General features: G+C 36.8%; 1 protein-coding gene across 9 annotated transcripts in view; it reads right to left on the reverse strand.

Moving 5' to 3' along the window:
- SLC4A10 (solute carrier family 4 member 10) overlaps positions 1 to 18,583 on the reverse strand; it is a 344,973-nt gene that overhangs the window by 25,536 nt on the left and 300,854 nt on the right. For all 9 annotated transcript variants that reach the window (XM_025275927.2, XM_006074289.3, XM_044934690.1 and 6 more), the window contains 5 exons: positions 16,380 to 16,541; positions 14,775 to 14,888; positions 13,602 to 13,763; positions 3,248 to 3,499; positions 1,991 to 2,059 (listed from right to left, as the gene is read on the reverse strand). In XM_025275927.2, the coding sequence (XP_025131712.1) occupies positions 1,991 to 2,059; positions 3,248 to 3,499; positions 13,602 to 13,763; positions 14,775 to 14,888; positions 16,380 to 16,541 (759 nt within the window). The remainder of the gene's footprint in view (positions 1 to 1,990; positions 2,060 to 3,247; positions 3,500 to 13,601; positions 13,764 to 14,774; positions 14,889 to 16,379; positions 16,542 to 18,583) is intronic.

An 18,583-nucleotide genomic window follows, 5' to 3' on the forward strand; every position in this document is an offset into this window, starting at 1 on the left:
AGTCATTGGATTTAGGATTCATCCTAAATTCAGGGTGAGCTCCTCTTGAAATCCATAACCGATTTTATCTGCAAAGACTTTATTTCCAAATAAGGTCACATTCTGAGATTCCAGGTGGATGTGCGGGGAAGGGGTACTATTCAACTCACTATAATAACATAAGCAGGAATAATTTGCCAACAGTCTCAGTAAAAATGTAAAATAATCTTGTGGCACTTAAAAAATGTTTTAAATTTTACTCATTTAATTTTGGGCTGCTCTGAGTCTTCATTGCTGCAGGCAGCTTTTCTCCAGTCGCAAGCTGGGGCTACTCTTTGTTGCAGAGCATGGGCTCTAGGGCACACAGGCTTCAGTAGCTGCAGCACACGGGCTCAGGAAACGCGACTTGAGGGCCCTAGAGCGCGGGCTCAATAGTTGTGGCGCACGGGCTTAGTGGCTCCATGGTATGTGAAATCTTCCCGAACCAAGGATCAAACCAGTGTCCCCTGCACTGGCAGGCAGATTCTCATCCACTGTACCACTAGGGAAGTTCCTCTTCTGGTATTTTTTAAATGCATCCGCAAATTCTTTGATATTATTCTCTTCAAGCGATGGAGTCTAAATTTCCCTCCTTGTGTGTGCAAACTGGCCACAGTGACTGGCTTCTAGCAAATATAAGAAAAGTGGAAGTGACCACATGTGACTTTGTAGACTGTCAGTAGGCACCGTGACTTCAGCCTCACTCTGCCTCATATTTCTCATTCAGATGGAGGTAAGGGTCTCTGCTGTGGAGAGGCCGCTTACCAATAGCCAGAGAGGCACTACCATCTCTTGCCCTCAGCACTGGGATAAGCCATCTTGGATAAACACCTTCTAGTCCTATCCAAGCCTTCAAATGACTGCAGTTCTTGTCCACATCTTGCTAGCAGCCACATAAGGCATCTTGGGCCAAAATCACCCAGCTATTATGTTTCCAAGTTTATGACCCACAGAAACTGTGAGATAATAAATGTTTACTGTTTTAAGCCAATAAGTTTTATAGCAATTTTTTAGATAACAGTGGGAACTTAATGCAAAAACTATATTTATTTAACAAATAATTAAACAATCTATAAGGTTTTCCTTATTAATTTATAAAAATAATTCTATAAAGACAATTGCAATAATAACAGAAAAGCAAACATAAAAGGCAAAAATCACCCAGAATCTTATTACCTTAACAAATTGTTTTTCTTTCTCCACCTTCCTTTTTAATCTACCCACACTCAGAGTTTCTTAAACCTGTGGTAGTTACAACTTGTTTTCCCACTTTTTCACCTCACATTTCGCTTTGTCATAAGCATTTTTACTGTGTTATTTTTATGGTCATTGTATTTATCAATTTTAAATTACTTTATCAAATTTAAATTAACCATAGATTGCTTAATTATTTTACTGTTGTGTATATTTTTTTTACTATTTTCATTGATCCACATACATCATACAGTATCAAAGATTAAAAGCATTTTAATATTTTATATAGTTTTAAATATACTGATATCCTTTTCTAAAAGGATAATAAAGTATAAACTTTTTACAGTTTTAACATGTGTGTGTGTTAGTCACTCAGATGTCCAATTGTTTGCAACCCCATAGACTGTAGCCCACCAGGCTCCTCTGTCCATGGGATGCTCCAGGCCAAAATACTGGAGTGGGCAGCCATTCCTGTCTCCAGGGGATCTTCCCAACCCAGGGATTGAACCTGGGTCTCCCACACTGCAGGCAGATTCTATACTGTGTGAGCCACCAGGGAAGCCCCACAGTTTCAATATACTAATAATAAACAGAAGTACCCTCAGATTATGAACCATTTTTAAGAATTTTTAAGACATTTAACTGTAACTGAGAGCTACTGCTCAGATAATGACATTTTCTTGGCTCTCAAGTGACTTTGCATCAACAGGCCTTAAGGCCTGGCATCACAGCTGTACTGTAGATACTTCACTTACTATATTACTATAAAGTAATTTACCTGAATTCCTTTTAGTGATGAAGCACCCATATAAAGAAACACTCCATATAGCACTGGCATAGGAATAAACTGTAAAAGAACAATTAGAAAAAAGGCACAGGTTATTTTCAAATATAATGTGGTTGAGACATTTTGTACTTCCAAAGAAAAACACAGAAAGGTAAATATTTTAGAAGGATGGGGCAGAGCCAGAAGACACGGGCTCAAATCCCAGCTCTAGCACTTTTTAGCTGCATAGCCTCAGGTAAGTCACCTAAGCTTTCTGTGCCTTAGTTTCCCAATATCTAAACAGGGATAATAAGAAGTCTATTAGACATATTTAATAGGTCAAAATCAATAAAATCACATGATGTATAATAAACAATTAATATCAAGTATATTTTGCTACATTAGGGAAATTTAAATGAATTCAATTATTTTAAATGAATTAAAATCTTTAAAATGAATTCAATTATTTTAAACATAAAAAAAAGTATATCCAATAACGATGTCCATGTAGTAGTTTTATGGAACATTTAAAATACAAAACTGTATATGTGGCCATGATCGTGGCACTGCTTATCTCTATGCCTCCCCCTTTACTGCTGCTGCTGCTACTAAGTCGCTTCAGTCGTGTCCAACTCTGTGCGACCCCATAGACGGCAGCCCATGAGGCTCCCCCGTCCCTGGGATTCTCTAGGCAAGAACACTGGAGTGGGTTGCCATTTCCTTCTCCAATGCATGAAAGTGAAAAGTGAAAGTGAAGTCGCTCAGTCGTGCCCGACTCTCAGCGACCCCATGGACTGCAGTCTACCAGGCTCCTCTGTCCATGGGATTTTCCAGGCAAGAGTACTGGAGTGGGGTGCCATTCCTTCTCCGTCCCCCTTTACTAAGTAATAGCAATTGCAAATGTATCTGTCCACTGACAAGAAATTAGAAACTTTCTTTTGTGTAGGCATACAGTAAACTCAGGTCACAAGTTAGTCAGAGATGAGTGACTGTTTCCCAGAACCTGATTACCATTTCAAAATTACAATAATAATTTATACATCAAATTTACTTGGCCAGATTAAATTTTTTACATACTTAAGGATTCTAAAATATAGCACATAATTTCCCTTGGTAAGAAGCTATATAAACATGATAAAAAAAATTCATCACTTTCATCACATGCCATACAATATTTACAAATTGATGGCTTAGACTCAAATGAAATTTCTTAAAGAATAATATATATATTCTGCCTTTTCTCAAATTCACAAAGGGAGATTTCATTACCTTCAGAATACTAGTCATAAAGACTGATGAGCCCATGAGAATGAAAATCATAAGCCCAGTAACTCTTTGCTCCCGAATGCCAAGAAATTTGGGTTGTTCTCCTGGAGCTGAACATTCAGATTCCAGTTTCAGGCTGTTGACATGAGTGATGGAAAGGACAGTGGCAGCCACAAACCACGGCAGGCCCATGATGGAGCACACACCCAGCATGACAGCCACCATTAACAGATCCAGATGGTACCCACAACCTTTCTGTTAAGAGAAAGAAAACAGGATTCTCATTCCACCTGAATTTGGCATAAATACCGATGATACCACCACAGAACAGAAAAGAGGTACTGTTTTGAATCTTATATAACTGATTCTGAAATGCAAAATAAATTAAAGATAAAAAGAGAATAGTCTCAAAATATACAGTCCACTTACAGAAAAGCTACAGATGTTCCTACTGCAATTATGATTATAGTGACTTCTACATATTTTAATAGATATAATTCTGGCTTACTAGTACATTAGTTTCCATTCTATTTCTACGAATAGGTAAAGTCATTATCAAATACAGTCCCTTTACTTTGGTTCCTTAAATGGGCAGGCTAATTTGTAATTCATGTCTTTCATCATTAATTTATACAAAAAATTATTGAGCATCAATTATATATCAGGCATTAGGCTGAGAAAACAAAGTAACGACTGTGTCCCCAGTAGAACTAAGAATGGCCTGGTTGTGACTAGACACCACTTCCTGACAATATCCAGGAAGCCCCTTGCTAAGAACTCCTAAAGGATAAACTCTTGTTAAGTCCTTTCCATTTACCCTCTTTTGTCTCAATGGTTGACTTTTATTGTGAAAAATAATATCATAGAACCTAAACTTCCTTTTACATACTCATTTTTATCCTAGCATAGAACTATCTTGTTCTCATCTCTTGCAGCACTAGAAAATTTGGCCTCTCCTTAAAATGACAGTTTTGTGCTTTCTATCCCCTATATGATTCTACTCCATCACTGACTTACAGATGTTGCAAACTTCAGTGCTCTCTTGAATGAGATAGGAAATGTAAATAAGGAAAAATGGATGCATGGGACATGCGGAGGTGTGGAGAACTGAAGACTGTTACCTTGAGGAAACTGGTTGGCTAAGAGTCCTTAGAGGACACAAACAAGATGAGGAACAGCTCTGTCACCATCACCCATAGGAAATAGTGTAAAGCCTAAGAGTTAGCAAACGCTATTTTACATTCCAACTTTAAATGACTACTTCATGAGAGGTAGTGTAATAAGATGGTTAAGAGTATAAGTTCTGGAGACAGGTTCAGTTCAGTTCAGACGCTCAGTCATGTCCGACTCTTTATGACCCTATGAATTGCAGCATGCCACGCCTCCCTGTCCATCACCAATTCCCAGAGTTAACCCAAACTGATGTCCATCGAGTCGGTGATGCCATCCAGCCATCTCATCCCCTGTCGTCCCCTTCTCCTGTCCCCAGTCCCTCCCAGCATCAGAGACTTTTCCAATGAGTCAACTCTTCGTGTGAGGTGGCCAAAGTATTGGAGATTCAGCTTTAGCATCATTCCTGCCAAAGAACACCCAGGACTGATCTCCTTTAGAATGGACTGGTTGGATCTCCTTGCAGTCCAAGGGACTCTCAAGAGTCTTCTCCAACACCACAGTTCAAAAGCATCAATTCTTCGGCGCTCAGCTTTCTTCACAGTCCAACTCTCACATCCATACATGACCACTGAAAAACCATTGACTAGACAGGTTGGAAGAAGCACAAGCTGGAATCAAGATTGCCGGGAGAAATATCAATAACCTCAAATATGCAGATGACACCACCCTTATGGCAGAAAGTGAAGAGGAACTAAAAAGCCTCTTGATGAAAGTGAAAAAGGAGAGTGGAAAAGTTGGCTTAAAGCTCAACATTCAGAAAACGAAGGTCATGGCATCTGGTCCCATCACTTCATGGGAAATAGATGGGGAAACAGTGGAAACAGTGTCAGACTTTATTTTTTGGGGCTCCAAAATCACTGCAGATGGTGATTGCAGCCATGAAATTAAAAGATGCTTACTCCTTGGAAGGAAAGTTATGACCAACCTAGATAGCATATTCAAAAGCAGAGACATTACTTTGCCAACAAGTGTCCATCTAGTCAAGGCTATGGTTTTTCCAGTGGTCATGTATGGATGTGAGAGTTGGACTGTGAAGAAAGCTGAGCGCCGAAGAATTGATGCTTTTGAACTGTGGTGTTGGAGAAGACTCTTGAGAGTCCCTTGGACTGCAAGGAGATCCAACCAGTCCATTCTGAAGGAGATCAGTCCTGGGTGTTCTTTGGAAGGAATGATGCTAAAGCTGAAACTCCAGTACTTTGGCCACCTCATGCGAAGAGTTGACTTATTGGAAAAGATTCTGATGCTGGGAGGGATTGGGGGCAGGAGGAAAAGGGGACAACAGAGGATGAGATGGCTGGATGGCATCACCGACTCGATGGACATGAGTTTGGGTTAACTCTGGGAGTTGGTGATAGGCAGGGAGGCCTGGCATGCTGCAGTTCATTGGGTCACAAAGAGTTGGACATGACTGAGAGACTGAACTGAACTGAACTGAACTGAGACGGACCTTTGTTGGCAAAGTAATGTCTCTGCTTTTGAATATGCTATCTAGGTTGGTCATAACTTTCCTTCCAAGGAGTAAGCATCTTTTAATTTCATGGCTGCAATCACCATCTGCAGTGATTTTGGAGCCCCAAAAAATAAAGTCTGACACTGTTTCCACTGTTTCCCCATCTATTTCCCATGAAGTGATGGGACCAGATGCCATGATCTTAGTTTTCTGAATGTTGAGCTTTAAGACAACTTGTTCACTCTCCTCTTTCATTAAGAGGCTTTTTAGTTCCTCTTCACTTTCTGCCATAAGGGCAGTGTCATCTGCATATCTGAGGTTATTGATATTTCTCCCGGCAATCTTGATTCCAGCTTGTGCTTCTTCCAGCCCAGAGTTTCTCATGATGTACTCTGCAAAGAAGTTAAATAAGCAGGGTGACAATATACAGCCTTGACGTATTCCTTTTCCTATATGGAACCAGTCTGTTGTTCCATGTCAGGTTCTAACTGTTGCTTCCTGACCTGCATATAGGTTTCTCAAGAGGCAGGTCAGGTGGTCTGGTATTCCCATCTCTTTCAGAATTTTCCACAGTTTATTGTGATCCACACAGTCAAAGGCCTTGGCATAGTCAATAAAGCAGAAATAGATGTTTTTCTGGAACTCTTTTGCTTTTTCCATGATCCAGCCAGGAATCAAATGCCAGCTTAAGCAATGATCTTGAATGAATCATCTAAACTTTTGTGCCTCTGTTCCCCTATCTGAAAAATGGTGATGATGATGACAAGAGACATAGTGCTGAGTTGTTCTGAGAATTAAATAATTTACAAATGATTTTCACATCATTTAGAACAATGTCTGATATATTAGCAAGCACCAAGTAAATGTTAGGGACTACCATATTTTCACAGTTGAACAAAAACTTTCTTCTTTTGTACTTACTTGTTTCAAGGCTTAATAAAAATATGTATATGTTTCTTAAGGGCAGGTAAACTTATCACATAATTTCTCAGTATATCCCAGTTTTTAGTGCAATCATTAACATACAGTAAGCAATCAAAAAGTCACAGACTGGCAATTTTAAAAGGAAATATGCATAACTGAAACATTTTTAGAATCAAATTTAGGTGTAATTTTAAAATAAATTTAACTGTTAAATTTATTATTATGAATGTGAGCAGAAATTCCTAATTATTCTAGAGGAGTAATTTTGACTGTTTTTACAGGCAGTTTTACCAAGCTGCAAGCAGTGTCTAGTTTATCTGAAAGCCAATATAGCCTTGAAGGTAAAACATACTGAGTATTTGATGTGTATTTGTCATGGTAGTGTTTTCTTTCTGCTATTCTGTTTCATTGTTTTATTATGAAAAACACCCTTAAAATTAGTTGTACTTCCTTCCCTTTCTGCTTACCCCTGCCAAATTATAAAAGTGCAGGAAATGACAGAGAAAAGAAAATGAGACATATCCACACAAGAACCTTTTTTCCCCCTGCATTGTCACCGATTCAGTGGCACTCTTCCTTGGGTCAGCTTAGCTGCAGTAATGCTCCAGGTTCACCCAAATGCCTAAACTCAATTTCACTTGTGAATATGACCCTAGACAATTTTTCGGCTAATAAATCTGGAGACATTTTCTGCTAATAACTCTGGAGAGGTTTTCTGGAGAGAGCTGGAAGGCGGGAAGAGAAACACCTTTGTATCAGCATGACCAAGAAAGTATAAGAAGCTTCACCAGAGCCAGACTATGGTCCCCTAGTCCTTTTGCAGAACATCTTGGAAGATGTAGTTGCATACGATAGAACTCAAATTTTAGTCCCATTGGGCTTCCTATGACTCAGTGGAAAAGAATCCTCCTGCTAATGCAGGAGACATGGGTTCGATCCCTGGTCGAGGAAGATCCCACATGCTGAGGGACAATTAAGCCCACATGCCACAACTACTGAGCTTGTTCTCTAGAGCCTGCGAGTCCCAACTACTGAGTCCACATGCTCTTGAACCTGTGCTCCACAACAAGAGAAGCCACCACAATGAGAAGCCTGTGCATTCCAGCTAGAGAGTCCCCCACTCACCACAACTAGAGAAAAGCCTGGATAGCAACGAGGACCCAGCGCAGTCAAAAATAAATTAATTAAATAAGTAAAAATTTTTAGTCCCAAAGAAAAAGAAGGACAGAGTCTTAACCAGTTAGACAAGTCTTTTCCTAGGAACAGTGCAGTGTGAACATAGGACAGCAAAGGACCTGATCTTCCAGCCCTTGCCACTGAGGCAGTGCAATGTAAATGGTGCCCCTGGGCTGTTGTGCAAATCTGTGGTAGTGCTAAGAGAGAATGGAAGAGGTGCTAGCAGCTGAGAGAGAGACACGAGAGGAAGGCAGAGGACATGGGGACTTGAGAGTCAGGCTTATGCTTTCAGGACACCCCGGTCTTTCCCACAGTATATGCTCCCTATGGCATAAGAACATGAGCAAGGCCTTCTTCATGACAACCATTTCCTATAGTTCTTGTCTTAGTGTTTCAAAAATATGACGTGGTAGCCTGGATGGGAGGGGAGTTTGGAGGAGAATGTAGGGCTGAATCCCTTCGTTGTTTACCTGAAACTATCACAACATTGTTAGTTGGCTATACCCCAGAACAAAATTATAAGTTTTTAAAAAATAAAATCACTTGCTTGCTGTTAAAAAAAATATGATACAAATGTAAACTGTGGGATGCTAGACTGCAGTAAGCAGACAAAATAACACTTTCCAAGAGAATAATTTCCTTTTTAAATTTAGAAAGCTAGCTTTGTAAAGTCCAAGCAGATAATAAAATCAAAAATACAATTTCCCCCTGATTATGTTGTACAACAATGGGAGCAGCTTAATTTAATGTGAGTCAAAGGAAATAAAGCAGTTCTGGCACTTCCACTAATTAATCATCATCCTTCATCTTGCCTTCCATTTAAAATGTCTTCAAAACCATGGTCTTTGTAACCAAATTATTAGCTTATAGGCATGCCAGCCAAAAGGAAGTATCCCTTTGTCAGAGAGAGAACTCTGTACCTTCTAACATATTTCTGTAGATTTTTTTTCTGAAATAAAGACAGAATCAGAGCTTCTATTCTCACATTCATCCATGAAACACGGGAAATGGACATATGGGAGGAAAAGGGAGCATAGCAACAGGTGATGCTACACCAGACCCCACTGAAACCAACATGCAGCAAGACAAGAGGCCAGCCAAGAGGACCATCTGATGCCCAGATGCCACTGCTGAAAAAATTCATTCCAAGCTTGGCAGCAATTTCCTGCATCTGTCAAGTTAACCACATAAAAGACTATAGATTGACATGAAGAACCAGGCTGACAAAGAGGGCAGAAAAGAACATATCAAATGCCATAATCATCAAGAGAATGTGGTGCCAAATGAATGTGGCAAATGCATTCATTTACTCCAGTGATCTGGGATTGTATTGCTGTTTATTAAAAAATGATGTCAAAAGAAGCCTGAACTGTCTACAGAAACATGAAGAAAAGCCCACAGTTATATCTTAACAGAAACTTTCTTTTCTGAAAGACAGTAGCTTTCCACTTTTAGAGAATATACTTCTTTTAAAAGTGGAAATTTTTCATGATTTTCAAAGGGATTCAGTTAACCAATGTTTATTCTACTTCTCTAGGGTAGAAACAAACAAATGAGAAATGCTAGAGAGAGTATGGATTTGCATCTACATATAATATGAATAGCAATTTGCATTCTCAAGTTTTTACATTTGCAACTCTGATGCTTTTGAGTGACCTAAAGATCATGAGGTGTTGTGAGTTAAAGTTTTGCTGGTCTTGAAATTCTTCATTCTGAGGGAGGAGTCAGTCACTTACCCTGTGAGTTGGCGCTAGACTCTTCAGCTCAACACAGCTTTATTGCATACGTTGTAACACAAAATGACAAAAAAAAATTTAGTAGTAGGAGAAAAATCCTCTAAAATAAAAAAATTCATCTAGGAGAAAACCTCAGCAACTGGTTTTGGTAATGGAAGGGAAGAAAAACGTGAAAAGATCTAAAACGTAAGTTTGGAAGAGATAAAGAATGAAATGATGAAATTTCTAGGTGACTTGGCTATGTGATGTCGACTTAAATATATAACATGACCTCTACCAGATGCTTGATACAGAATCTAGAAGCCGTCATTCATTTAACTATCTCAGGGAATGCTCCAATCAAGAAAAAAACGGGTTTTCAAATAAGAAAAGAAAATCAGCAAAAGTTGATAATGTGGTTAACTTGTGGTCTGGGGATATATTCAAGAAACAGGTGTCTTTTTGTGACAATGTGGTTCAAGTAAAAGGCAGAGAACGTGCAGACATTTCAGGGAAGCAACAGGTGGGGAGAGCGGTTATGGACCAGACCGTTACTCTGAGTAAAGAACATTCTGAGAAAGTGATTTTTTGCTGTTAAACAGGAAAATCAGTAGCAGCAGGCCACGTGATACTGAAGCTTAGAGAACACAGGGTTAGAGGCCAAAAAGAAAAGAATTCGGTGTAGATAAAACACGTTCACTGGACAGAACTTACTTTGAAAATGTCCGTATCCAAAGGAAATTGGGGGTGTTCAGACTCATAGTGGCCAAGAAAAGACCAACTCTTCTTCTTGTGACAATATAGCAAAGCCTTATCTGGCTTTATGATTAAACCAGATTTGCTCTGTCTATTAAATCCAGGCTATTAAGGGGTAAAATAGGCATCTTTTGACTACACAGCAATTTGTACAATAAAAAGTAATGTATAAATAATATAATATAGTTTAATAATATAGTCTCAACTTCATTTTAGTGACAAAAATATTAAATGCTTTAATTCGACAAAAGCATTTAATTCTAGAAAAGAAGGTAATTGAAAGGACAACTTAAAGAATGCTTTACTATATTTTAGCTAGTCTACATGATACATAAAGGTGGAATAACATAGTACATTTATTGATCTGGAGCTTTGGAAAGTCTGTGAATGTCAAGGGCCTACCATGGACTCAGGAAGAAAAGGAACAAGCATTATGTGATTATAAGGTAGAGAGATTTGGAAAGGGCAAGCATACAGGACAGCCAAAGAGGTAACATCACCCTTGGCAATTCTTCATTTACTTCTATGTTCTGTTTTAATATAATTCCACTAATATTTGGAAAACAAATATACAAAGAGAATTTTTCAGTGAAATTAGTAATATTTCTGCCTAATTATAAAAGCAAAAACAAAAAAAACCCCAACTTCCTTTGAAAGGGAAAGAATGATTATATAGCTTTCTTTCTAAAACAAGAGTCTTTTAGTTCATTTAAAAACACGTGTCATACAAGGAAATATATAAACTTCCATTAAAATGATAATGCAGCCTTATACTGTTGACATGGGAGGATTAACATGATAATGCTCTTATGCAAAAAAAAAAAAAACATGCAACATATGCAGTATGAAAATACATATTTCGGTATACAATAAAAATAGAGATGAGAAAAATGGAGATATTTTCAGTTTTAAAAAATAAACTGGTGTCTAGGAAAAATGTTTTCCTACTTCTTAGAGAATAGCAGACTAACAGTGTTCAACATAAAGTTCTTAACACCAGCTTTATAGATTACTTAACTCTGTAACTTTAATAATTAGGTTGTGGCAGTATTTGCTTTTGCAGAAGGCTGATATTTTAATATCAAATATTTTTGAATGATTGATATTAAATAAGTTGACTACTAACTTGGAAATCTGAATTTCTTATTTCGAGAGCTGTAAATGATTCAAAGTTTCCAATATTGAATAATGTAGTTCAGCAGTATTTTGGAGCCAGCTCATATAGACTTATAAGAGCCAATTGTTTAATTTTCAATTTTCTTCCTGCCAATTGATGTCACTTTGGTAGCTTGAAATGGGCCATGATGGGAGTATTCACATCATGAAAATCGGCAAACATTATAAATCAGGGTATTTTTTTTACACACAGAGAACTGGTTGTTAAACATGTACCAGCACATCATTGGTCTAGTAACTAAGAACTTCATTGGTCTAGTAACTAAGAACTTCATGTGATATTTTTGTAGAATATACCTTTAATAATTAAAATTTTTCTTTGACAAAAACAAGAAGTTAATATGAGCTCATTTTTTTAAAAAGGTTTTGAGCACTCTTGTTACTTTCTAAAAACAAAATTAAAAAAATGCTCTTTATTTTAAAACAGATACACATTCTCCCCAATATAACAGACAAAATTCCTTTTCAGTAGGATTTATTGCAAATAACTGTGGTTTCTTATATTTATGTCATTACTGCTGCTGCTAAGTCGCTTCAGTCATGTCCGACTCTGTGCGACCCCATAGACAGGCAGCCCACCAGGCTCCCCTGTCCCTGGGATTCTCCAGGCAAGAACACTGGAGTGGGTTGCCATTTCCTTCTCCAATGAGTGAAAGTGAAAAGTGAAAGTGAAGTCAGTCATGTCCAACTCTTCGCGGCTCCATGGAGTGCAGCCTACTAGGCTCCTCCACCCATGAGATTTTCCAGGCAAGAGTACTGGAGTGGGTTGCCATTGCCTTCTCCATACTGGAAACCTAAGAGTTTCAAATTTCTGGAGGAGTCAGATAGAGAGAAAATATAATTGTTTTGTTTATAACATATAATTTTACCAAATTATTTTCATAATTAGTTTGAGAGGAAGGTTTTCCCTACTCCCAGAAAACACAAGATTCAAACCTGTAATTTTTCAGATAGAAACCATAAAAGATAATATTCGCTGGTTCATTCAGTCCTTTATTAACTTTTGTGAAGTCATCAGGTTTTACTATGTCATTACTACTTCCTATCAAATAGTTCAATCAGGTTTTTAAAATCTTTCTAAGGTACATACTTAAAAATTCTATAAAGTATAATTTCTGATGCTCTGACAAAATTTTTCCTAGAATTTAAAGACTATATGACGATAGCTCACCATTATCCCATGATACCAGAAAAAAACAAGATTGTGTGTGTTCTAATTTTTATAAGGTTTGATTCAGAGTACTTTTAACCATTCAGTGATTTTGTTGGTTCAATTTAACTTAATACATTCCTATAAACAACAGTGCTCACATTACATATCTCATACCAATGAACAACTTTATTCACAGTTGCAAAATGGCAGGGTCAGAATATAATAAGTAAAATATATTTATATTTATTCTCTTTGTAAAAGAAAATCATTGAAATCTGCAATAAAACTAAACAAAGATGTCACTTAAAAACTATAACATTTATAACTTGGTTTTGATGTCATAGACATTATAGATGGAGAAATAACTAAAGAAAAATGAGAATTATTTGAAGATGTAATTTTTTCCAAAATAAATGCAATCTAATAGACAGAGTCAAATATAGAAATGGAAGAATCTCAGATGTAAGACAAATTGGTAAAACTACACTTCACCAAAACAGACCATTTCATTAAAATGTGTTAAACATGGTAAAGAACACTAGAACTTTGGCAACATTTTTAAATTTTAAGTCCTAGAGGTAGGGTTTTAGAATTTAGAGCTCAGCCAAGTGCCATAAATAAATTAATTAATAATCAATTTAAGCTTATTGTAAGACAAAGTACCATGAATATAGAAAATAAAATTATAAATCTGAAAATTTTAATATTTCACTCTGCAAATGACTATAGAATACAAAGTATAATATAGAATACAAAGCATAATAAACATAACAAACATCAATTGATCTCAGTTAAATCATAATGATTTACATTAAAATAGATGCTAAAATATACCTTTAGCTTATGTTCTTTTCTGTTGATAATGACAGCTGTAATCTGTTGGTCCATAAAAATTAGAATAGTACAAAGTAAAGCTGGAATAATAGCAGCTATTACTGTCCACCATGGATTTGGACCTAAAGGTGTAACAAACCAGCCACGATCATCTCTTGTGGGCTGTGAAAAATTAAAGAATGCATAGTTATTAACTGGATTAATAAATATCTAATCAAATGAAGTTTTACAGACAATACCAGGAAAGCCCTAATTATAAACTGATATGCCAAGTAATTATATTTAATAACAATATTCACAAAACATGGTACCAGGCACCATTCTAAGTGTTTTAAATATTTCAACTCACTTTTTCCCTTCACAACAGTCTAAAGAAGTTACAGACAAGGAAACAGGCATAGGGAATAAATTTCTCAAGGTCCCAAAGCTAGTGAGTGGTGAAGACAAGATTTCAACTCTGATAGACTGGCTCAAAAATCTGTGTTCTCAATCAATATCTATATTAAATAAAATTATATTACCATTATCATATGTGCTATTGGATTGGCAAATTCATTCACTTTTACAAATATCACATTGACAACTGTGTATAACTCATTTTAGATGTGTATCCAGGCCACTAAGTAAAAACAGCAAAAAGACACTCAGGGAAGGGTTCTAAACATGGTTGGTGCCTGAGATGAGTCCCAAATGAATTCATTTTGACAATTCTTTGAGGAAGTCCCCAGCTCTGTTTGATAGGTGAGAAAACAAGCTTCAAAGAGATTAAATAACTGGCCCAAGGTCATAGTTGTAATGTGGTTCAAACTCTATTTCAGACCTAATTTTATTTGTTTTCCAATCCCTATCCATTGTGCAATTCTGCAAAAAGAAAATGCATTTCCCTTATTTTAAAAATGTTTCCTTATCTTTTAGGAATATAGATATTCCTACTGGAAGAATTAACAGGAAACTTTTTCAAGTGGCTTCCAGGTCTCTATTTCTGTGATTACTATTTATTTTTTAATATTAGGCCAAAATTGTAGTTGGGCTGTGAGCATTTTATTTTCTGTTATATTAATCACTATTCTTTATATTTTCATGAAAATCCCAAGTGGTAGGTTTATAGCCATCATCTGAATAAAAATTAGACCTACAGAGATGGAGAGATAGTAAATGCTATGATAACTTCACCTTGAAAACACTTGGTACTTGTAGTTTTGGAGACGGGATCCCAATGGCATAGTCAATTAAAACCATACATAGAATCGTAAGAAAGACAGCAAAGTCGCTCACTATGGATCGAACCTAAAGATAATTAAAACACTTGTCACTTGAAGGAACTATAAATAGTGAGGAATACTCAGGAACATAATCTAGAATCACACTTTATGACATGATATCATAATATTACATTTTATACATACTATAATATTACTGTTAATTCTGTCATATTTATATTTATGTACCTCTGTCATTAAGATAAATATATACTCAACATTTTCAAAATGAGGCATTATGGAATAGCTACAATGCTGATTGTGCTGTTTTCAGTATTTATTTAAAATCTAAGTTTATTATGGGAATCATGCATGGCACCATTACACCAGTGATGCTGATAAAAATCTAAGTTTATTATGAATTCCAATGTGTGAATATTTAAAATACAGAATAACATTGATGGAGAGAATTTGGCTAAATTTTAATACTCTTTCTCACACAGGTAACATTTTAATATGATAAACCCCCAAACACTATAAAATAAAATCTGTTTTTATTGAAGTATCACAATAGTTAGTTTATCTGAGATGTAAGTATAGCAGCAGGTAATGTGCACAACAGAGTAAGTAAATTTAAAAGTTATTCTATTTCTCATTTATAAAGTCTTCTTTGAGCAAAATCCTTAAACAATATTCAGTAAGATCTGGCTTTTATTAGGATGCCTTTATGTCACACACACAAACACATACAAAATTCAGGAGTTTAATAAAAAAATCAATTCTATATTAATCAAATTAAGCTTTTGGAGGAAAGAAATGAATCTTCCAACTTAGGGAAGGAAGAGGTAACAAAAACAGAAGCTTCTCTCAAACAGTTCTTAAAACATTTTCCCAGAGTAGAATTTTCATCACAATTTTTAGCTCATCTCTCAAAAGCTTGTTTTCTTGTTTCTCTTCTTTCTTTTCTTCTGTCTCCCTCCCTTCCTTCCTTAGTCCTTTTTTGGCTGAGTCAGGCCTTATAGGTGTTACTTTGCAGTGTTAAATATTGAACTAAGCTGTTTCTCTGTTTACTTTCTTTTCCAAATATGCAGATGCAAACGTGGTGGGTTAGGGGGAGGGACTGACACTTTAAAAATGAAAAAGAGGATAGTGTTCCAATGAGTCTTGCAGGGGCTTTCCCAATTACAAAATGTAACAGTGGCTCCTATGAGGTGTCTGTCAGGCTGGAATAGTTCCCACTGTTCACTGGGCAAGAAAGTGACAATCAGTAATGCAGTGTGTGCTTGTGCTTTTGAGTTCCAAAAATGAAAGTCGGAACGTGGGAGTTTATCTCTGGGATTTGAAGTTAGGATATAAGCCTAGAGGCCATCTGCACTCCCAGCATCAGTCTCACGAAATGCTTCCTCTTCCCCACCTCACCACACCTCACTCCTAATATGGCAGCTCAATCACCCAAAAACTTTTTAGTGGCCCCTTTAATGACAGTAATCGCTCTTTCTTTTGTCCTAAAATACACCTATCACTGTAACATGCTTTATGCTGGTAGACATTTTGATCAGAAAAACTGTAGTCTGAGTACCTTGGTTGGAAAATAGCGGCTAGTCTTGAACTGCTTCAACGTGGCTGACAGAGTAACTGTGGAAAAGAAGAGGATCACTGACCAAAACAGAACATCTGGAACATAGGGGTGCTCGTGGCCGCAGGCTCGTCCAACATACTCCCCGTGCAGTGATTTGCATTCCTGCCAGAGAAGTAAAACAAATGGAGCTATTAAGGAAAAAAAGGTGGACGTAGTTCTTTCAGAAAACTAATGTCTTAGGATCACTTGTAGTTGAGTTGCCAAGGTTTTTCATTAAGGCTCATGTTTGGATAGGTAGTGAGCAGTAAGAACTATTTCTAAAATTTTTGCCTTTTAAAAATTAAATCTATAAAACTGATTCACCAATCATCATCTTTATTAAGTATCACATCAACCCTATAAAATAGGTAGTTGCTATTATTTCCATGTTGTATCTGAGGAAAATATGGTATAGAGAAGGTAAGTAATTTGCTATAGCCTCACCACTGCTGGGCAGCAGCAGAGCTGGTGGGAATATTATTGCATATTAAAGGAGAACAGTGATTCTCTAGAATTATCTAGTCCTAAAGCTCCCAAGAAAGGTGAGAAAAGCAACAACAAAAAAATACAATATATTATTACTGAAGTGAAACTAGAAGTCAAAGATGGAGCTCAAACTTAAATTATAGAACAAAAGAGAAAAAGTACTATAGGAGCAGGGCAAAGTTCATATTTACTATGACTTTTTCAGGAGCTTCACTGGTGGCTCACAGGTAAAGAACCCACCTGCCAATGCAGAAGACCCGGGTTCCATCCCTGGGTAGGGCAGATACCCTGGAGAAGGAAATGGCCAACCACTCCAGGATTCTTGCCTGGAGAATTCCATGGACAGAGGAGCCTGGCAAACTATACTCCATGGAGTCACAAAGAGTCAGACACAACTGAGCAACTATATAACAACAACAACAACAACAAATGACTTCATGATCTTTCATTTTTTTTTTTTCCTGGTATTTATTTTATAAGCCCCTGAAGAACCATTTCTAAGTGCTGTCTTAGCCATGAGGTGGCAGCAAAGTCAAAAAATTTTTCTTTCTTGGAGGAAAAAACAGCATTTAAAATTATTTTGAAATTAAGACTTTTTTTTAAAGTTCATATAAGATTGGGTTTTACCATTTCATTTTAAAGATTAGAACATTAAATTTTAATTTTTTATTTCAAAACAGAAAAGAATGGTTTAAGTGATCCAGTGACCTTGCTAGTACCTGAGATATTCTCAGCCTGAATTAGGAATTGAATTGTGCCATGGTACAGGAAGATCTTAGGAGAAAATATGGACTGCCAGATTGATCACCAGCAGAGACTGTCCAATGAACAAAGCTTCAAGCCCTGGAGTACAGCAGGAAACACATACCTTTGAAAGATTCTAGACTAAATCACAGACCTTGTTATCTAAAAACAAACTAGTAAAATCACTTGGGACAGTTACCTGTAAGGCTAGGATTTTTGAGAAATATTGTTTGTATACTTTATAATTATCTAAAACAATTCTGTTCCTTTTTCTAATCTAACTGCAAATGCTACAATTTTTGCTAGCTAAAGTTGAATTCCAATTAACCATGTTAATACAGAGCACAGAAACTTTGCTAACTGGGGGAAAAAAAAAAATCCCCAAGCCTTAATTATAGCTTTAGTTTTTCCTTCTCTCAAAACTCTGTTAAAAGGGATAAAGTAGCAAAAACAAATCCTTGAAATTTTTAGTCCCTTCTCTTGCCCCTTGTTCAGCTTTACTAGTAAAGCAATTACTAAGCAAAGTAATGGAATAGAAGCTAGAAAGCTAGAAAAATGATACTGATGAACCTATCTGCAGGGCAAGAACAGAGGCCCAGACATAGAGACTGGACTTGTGACTGGGTGAAGGAGAGGGTGGGATGAACTGAGAGTAGCGCTGAAATATATACATTGCCATGTACAAAATAGATAGCTAGTGGGAAGTTGCTGTATAACACAGGGAGCTCAAGCTGGTGCTCTGAGATGACCTAGAGGGGTGGGATGTTGGGGGAGAAGTTCAAGAGGGGGCAGGTATATGTATACTTATGGCTGATTCATGCTGTTGTACGACAGAAACTAACACAACACTGTGAAGCAATTATCCTCCAATTAAAAGTAAATAAAAAAAAAGAAGAATGGATAAGTACAAAGAGGAGCTAAAAGTTCCTTTGTAA

Source organism: Bubalus bubalis, chromosome 2 (genome assembly GCF_019923935.1).
Source record: "Bubalus bubalis isolate 160015118507 breed Murrah chromosome 2, NDDB_SH_1, whole genome shotgun sequence".
NCBI lineage: Eukaryota > Metazoa > Chordata > Mammalia > Artiodactyla > Bovidae > Bubalus > Bubalus bubalis.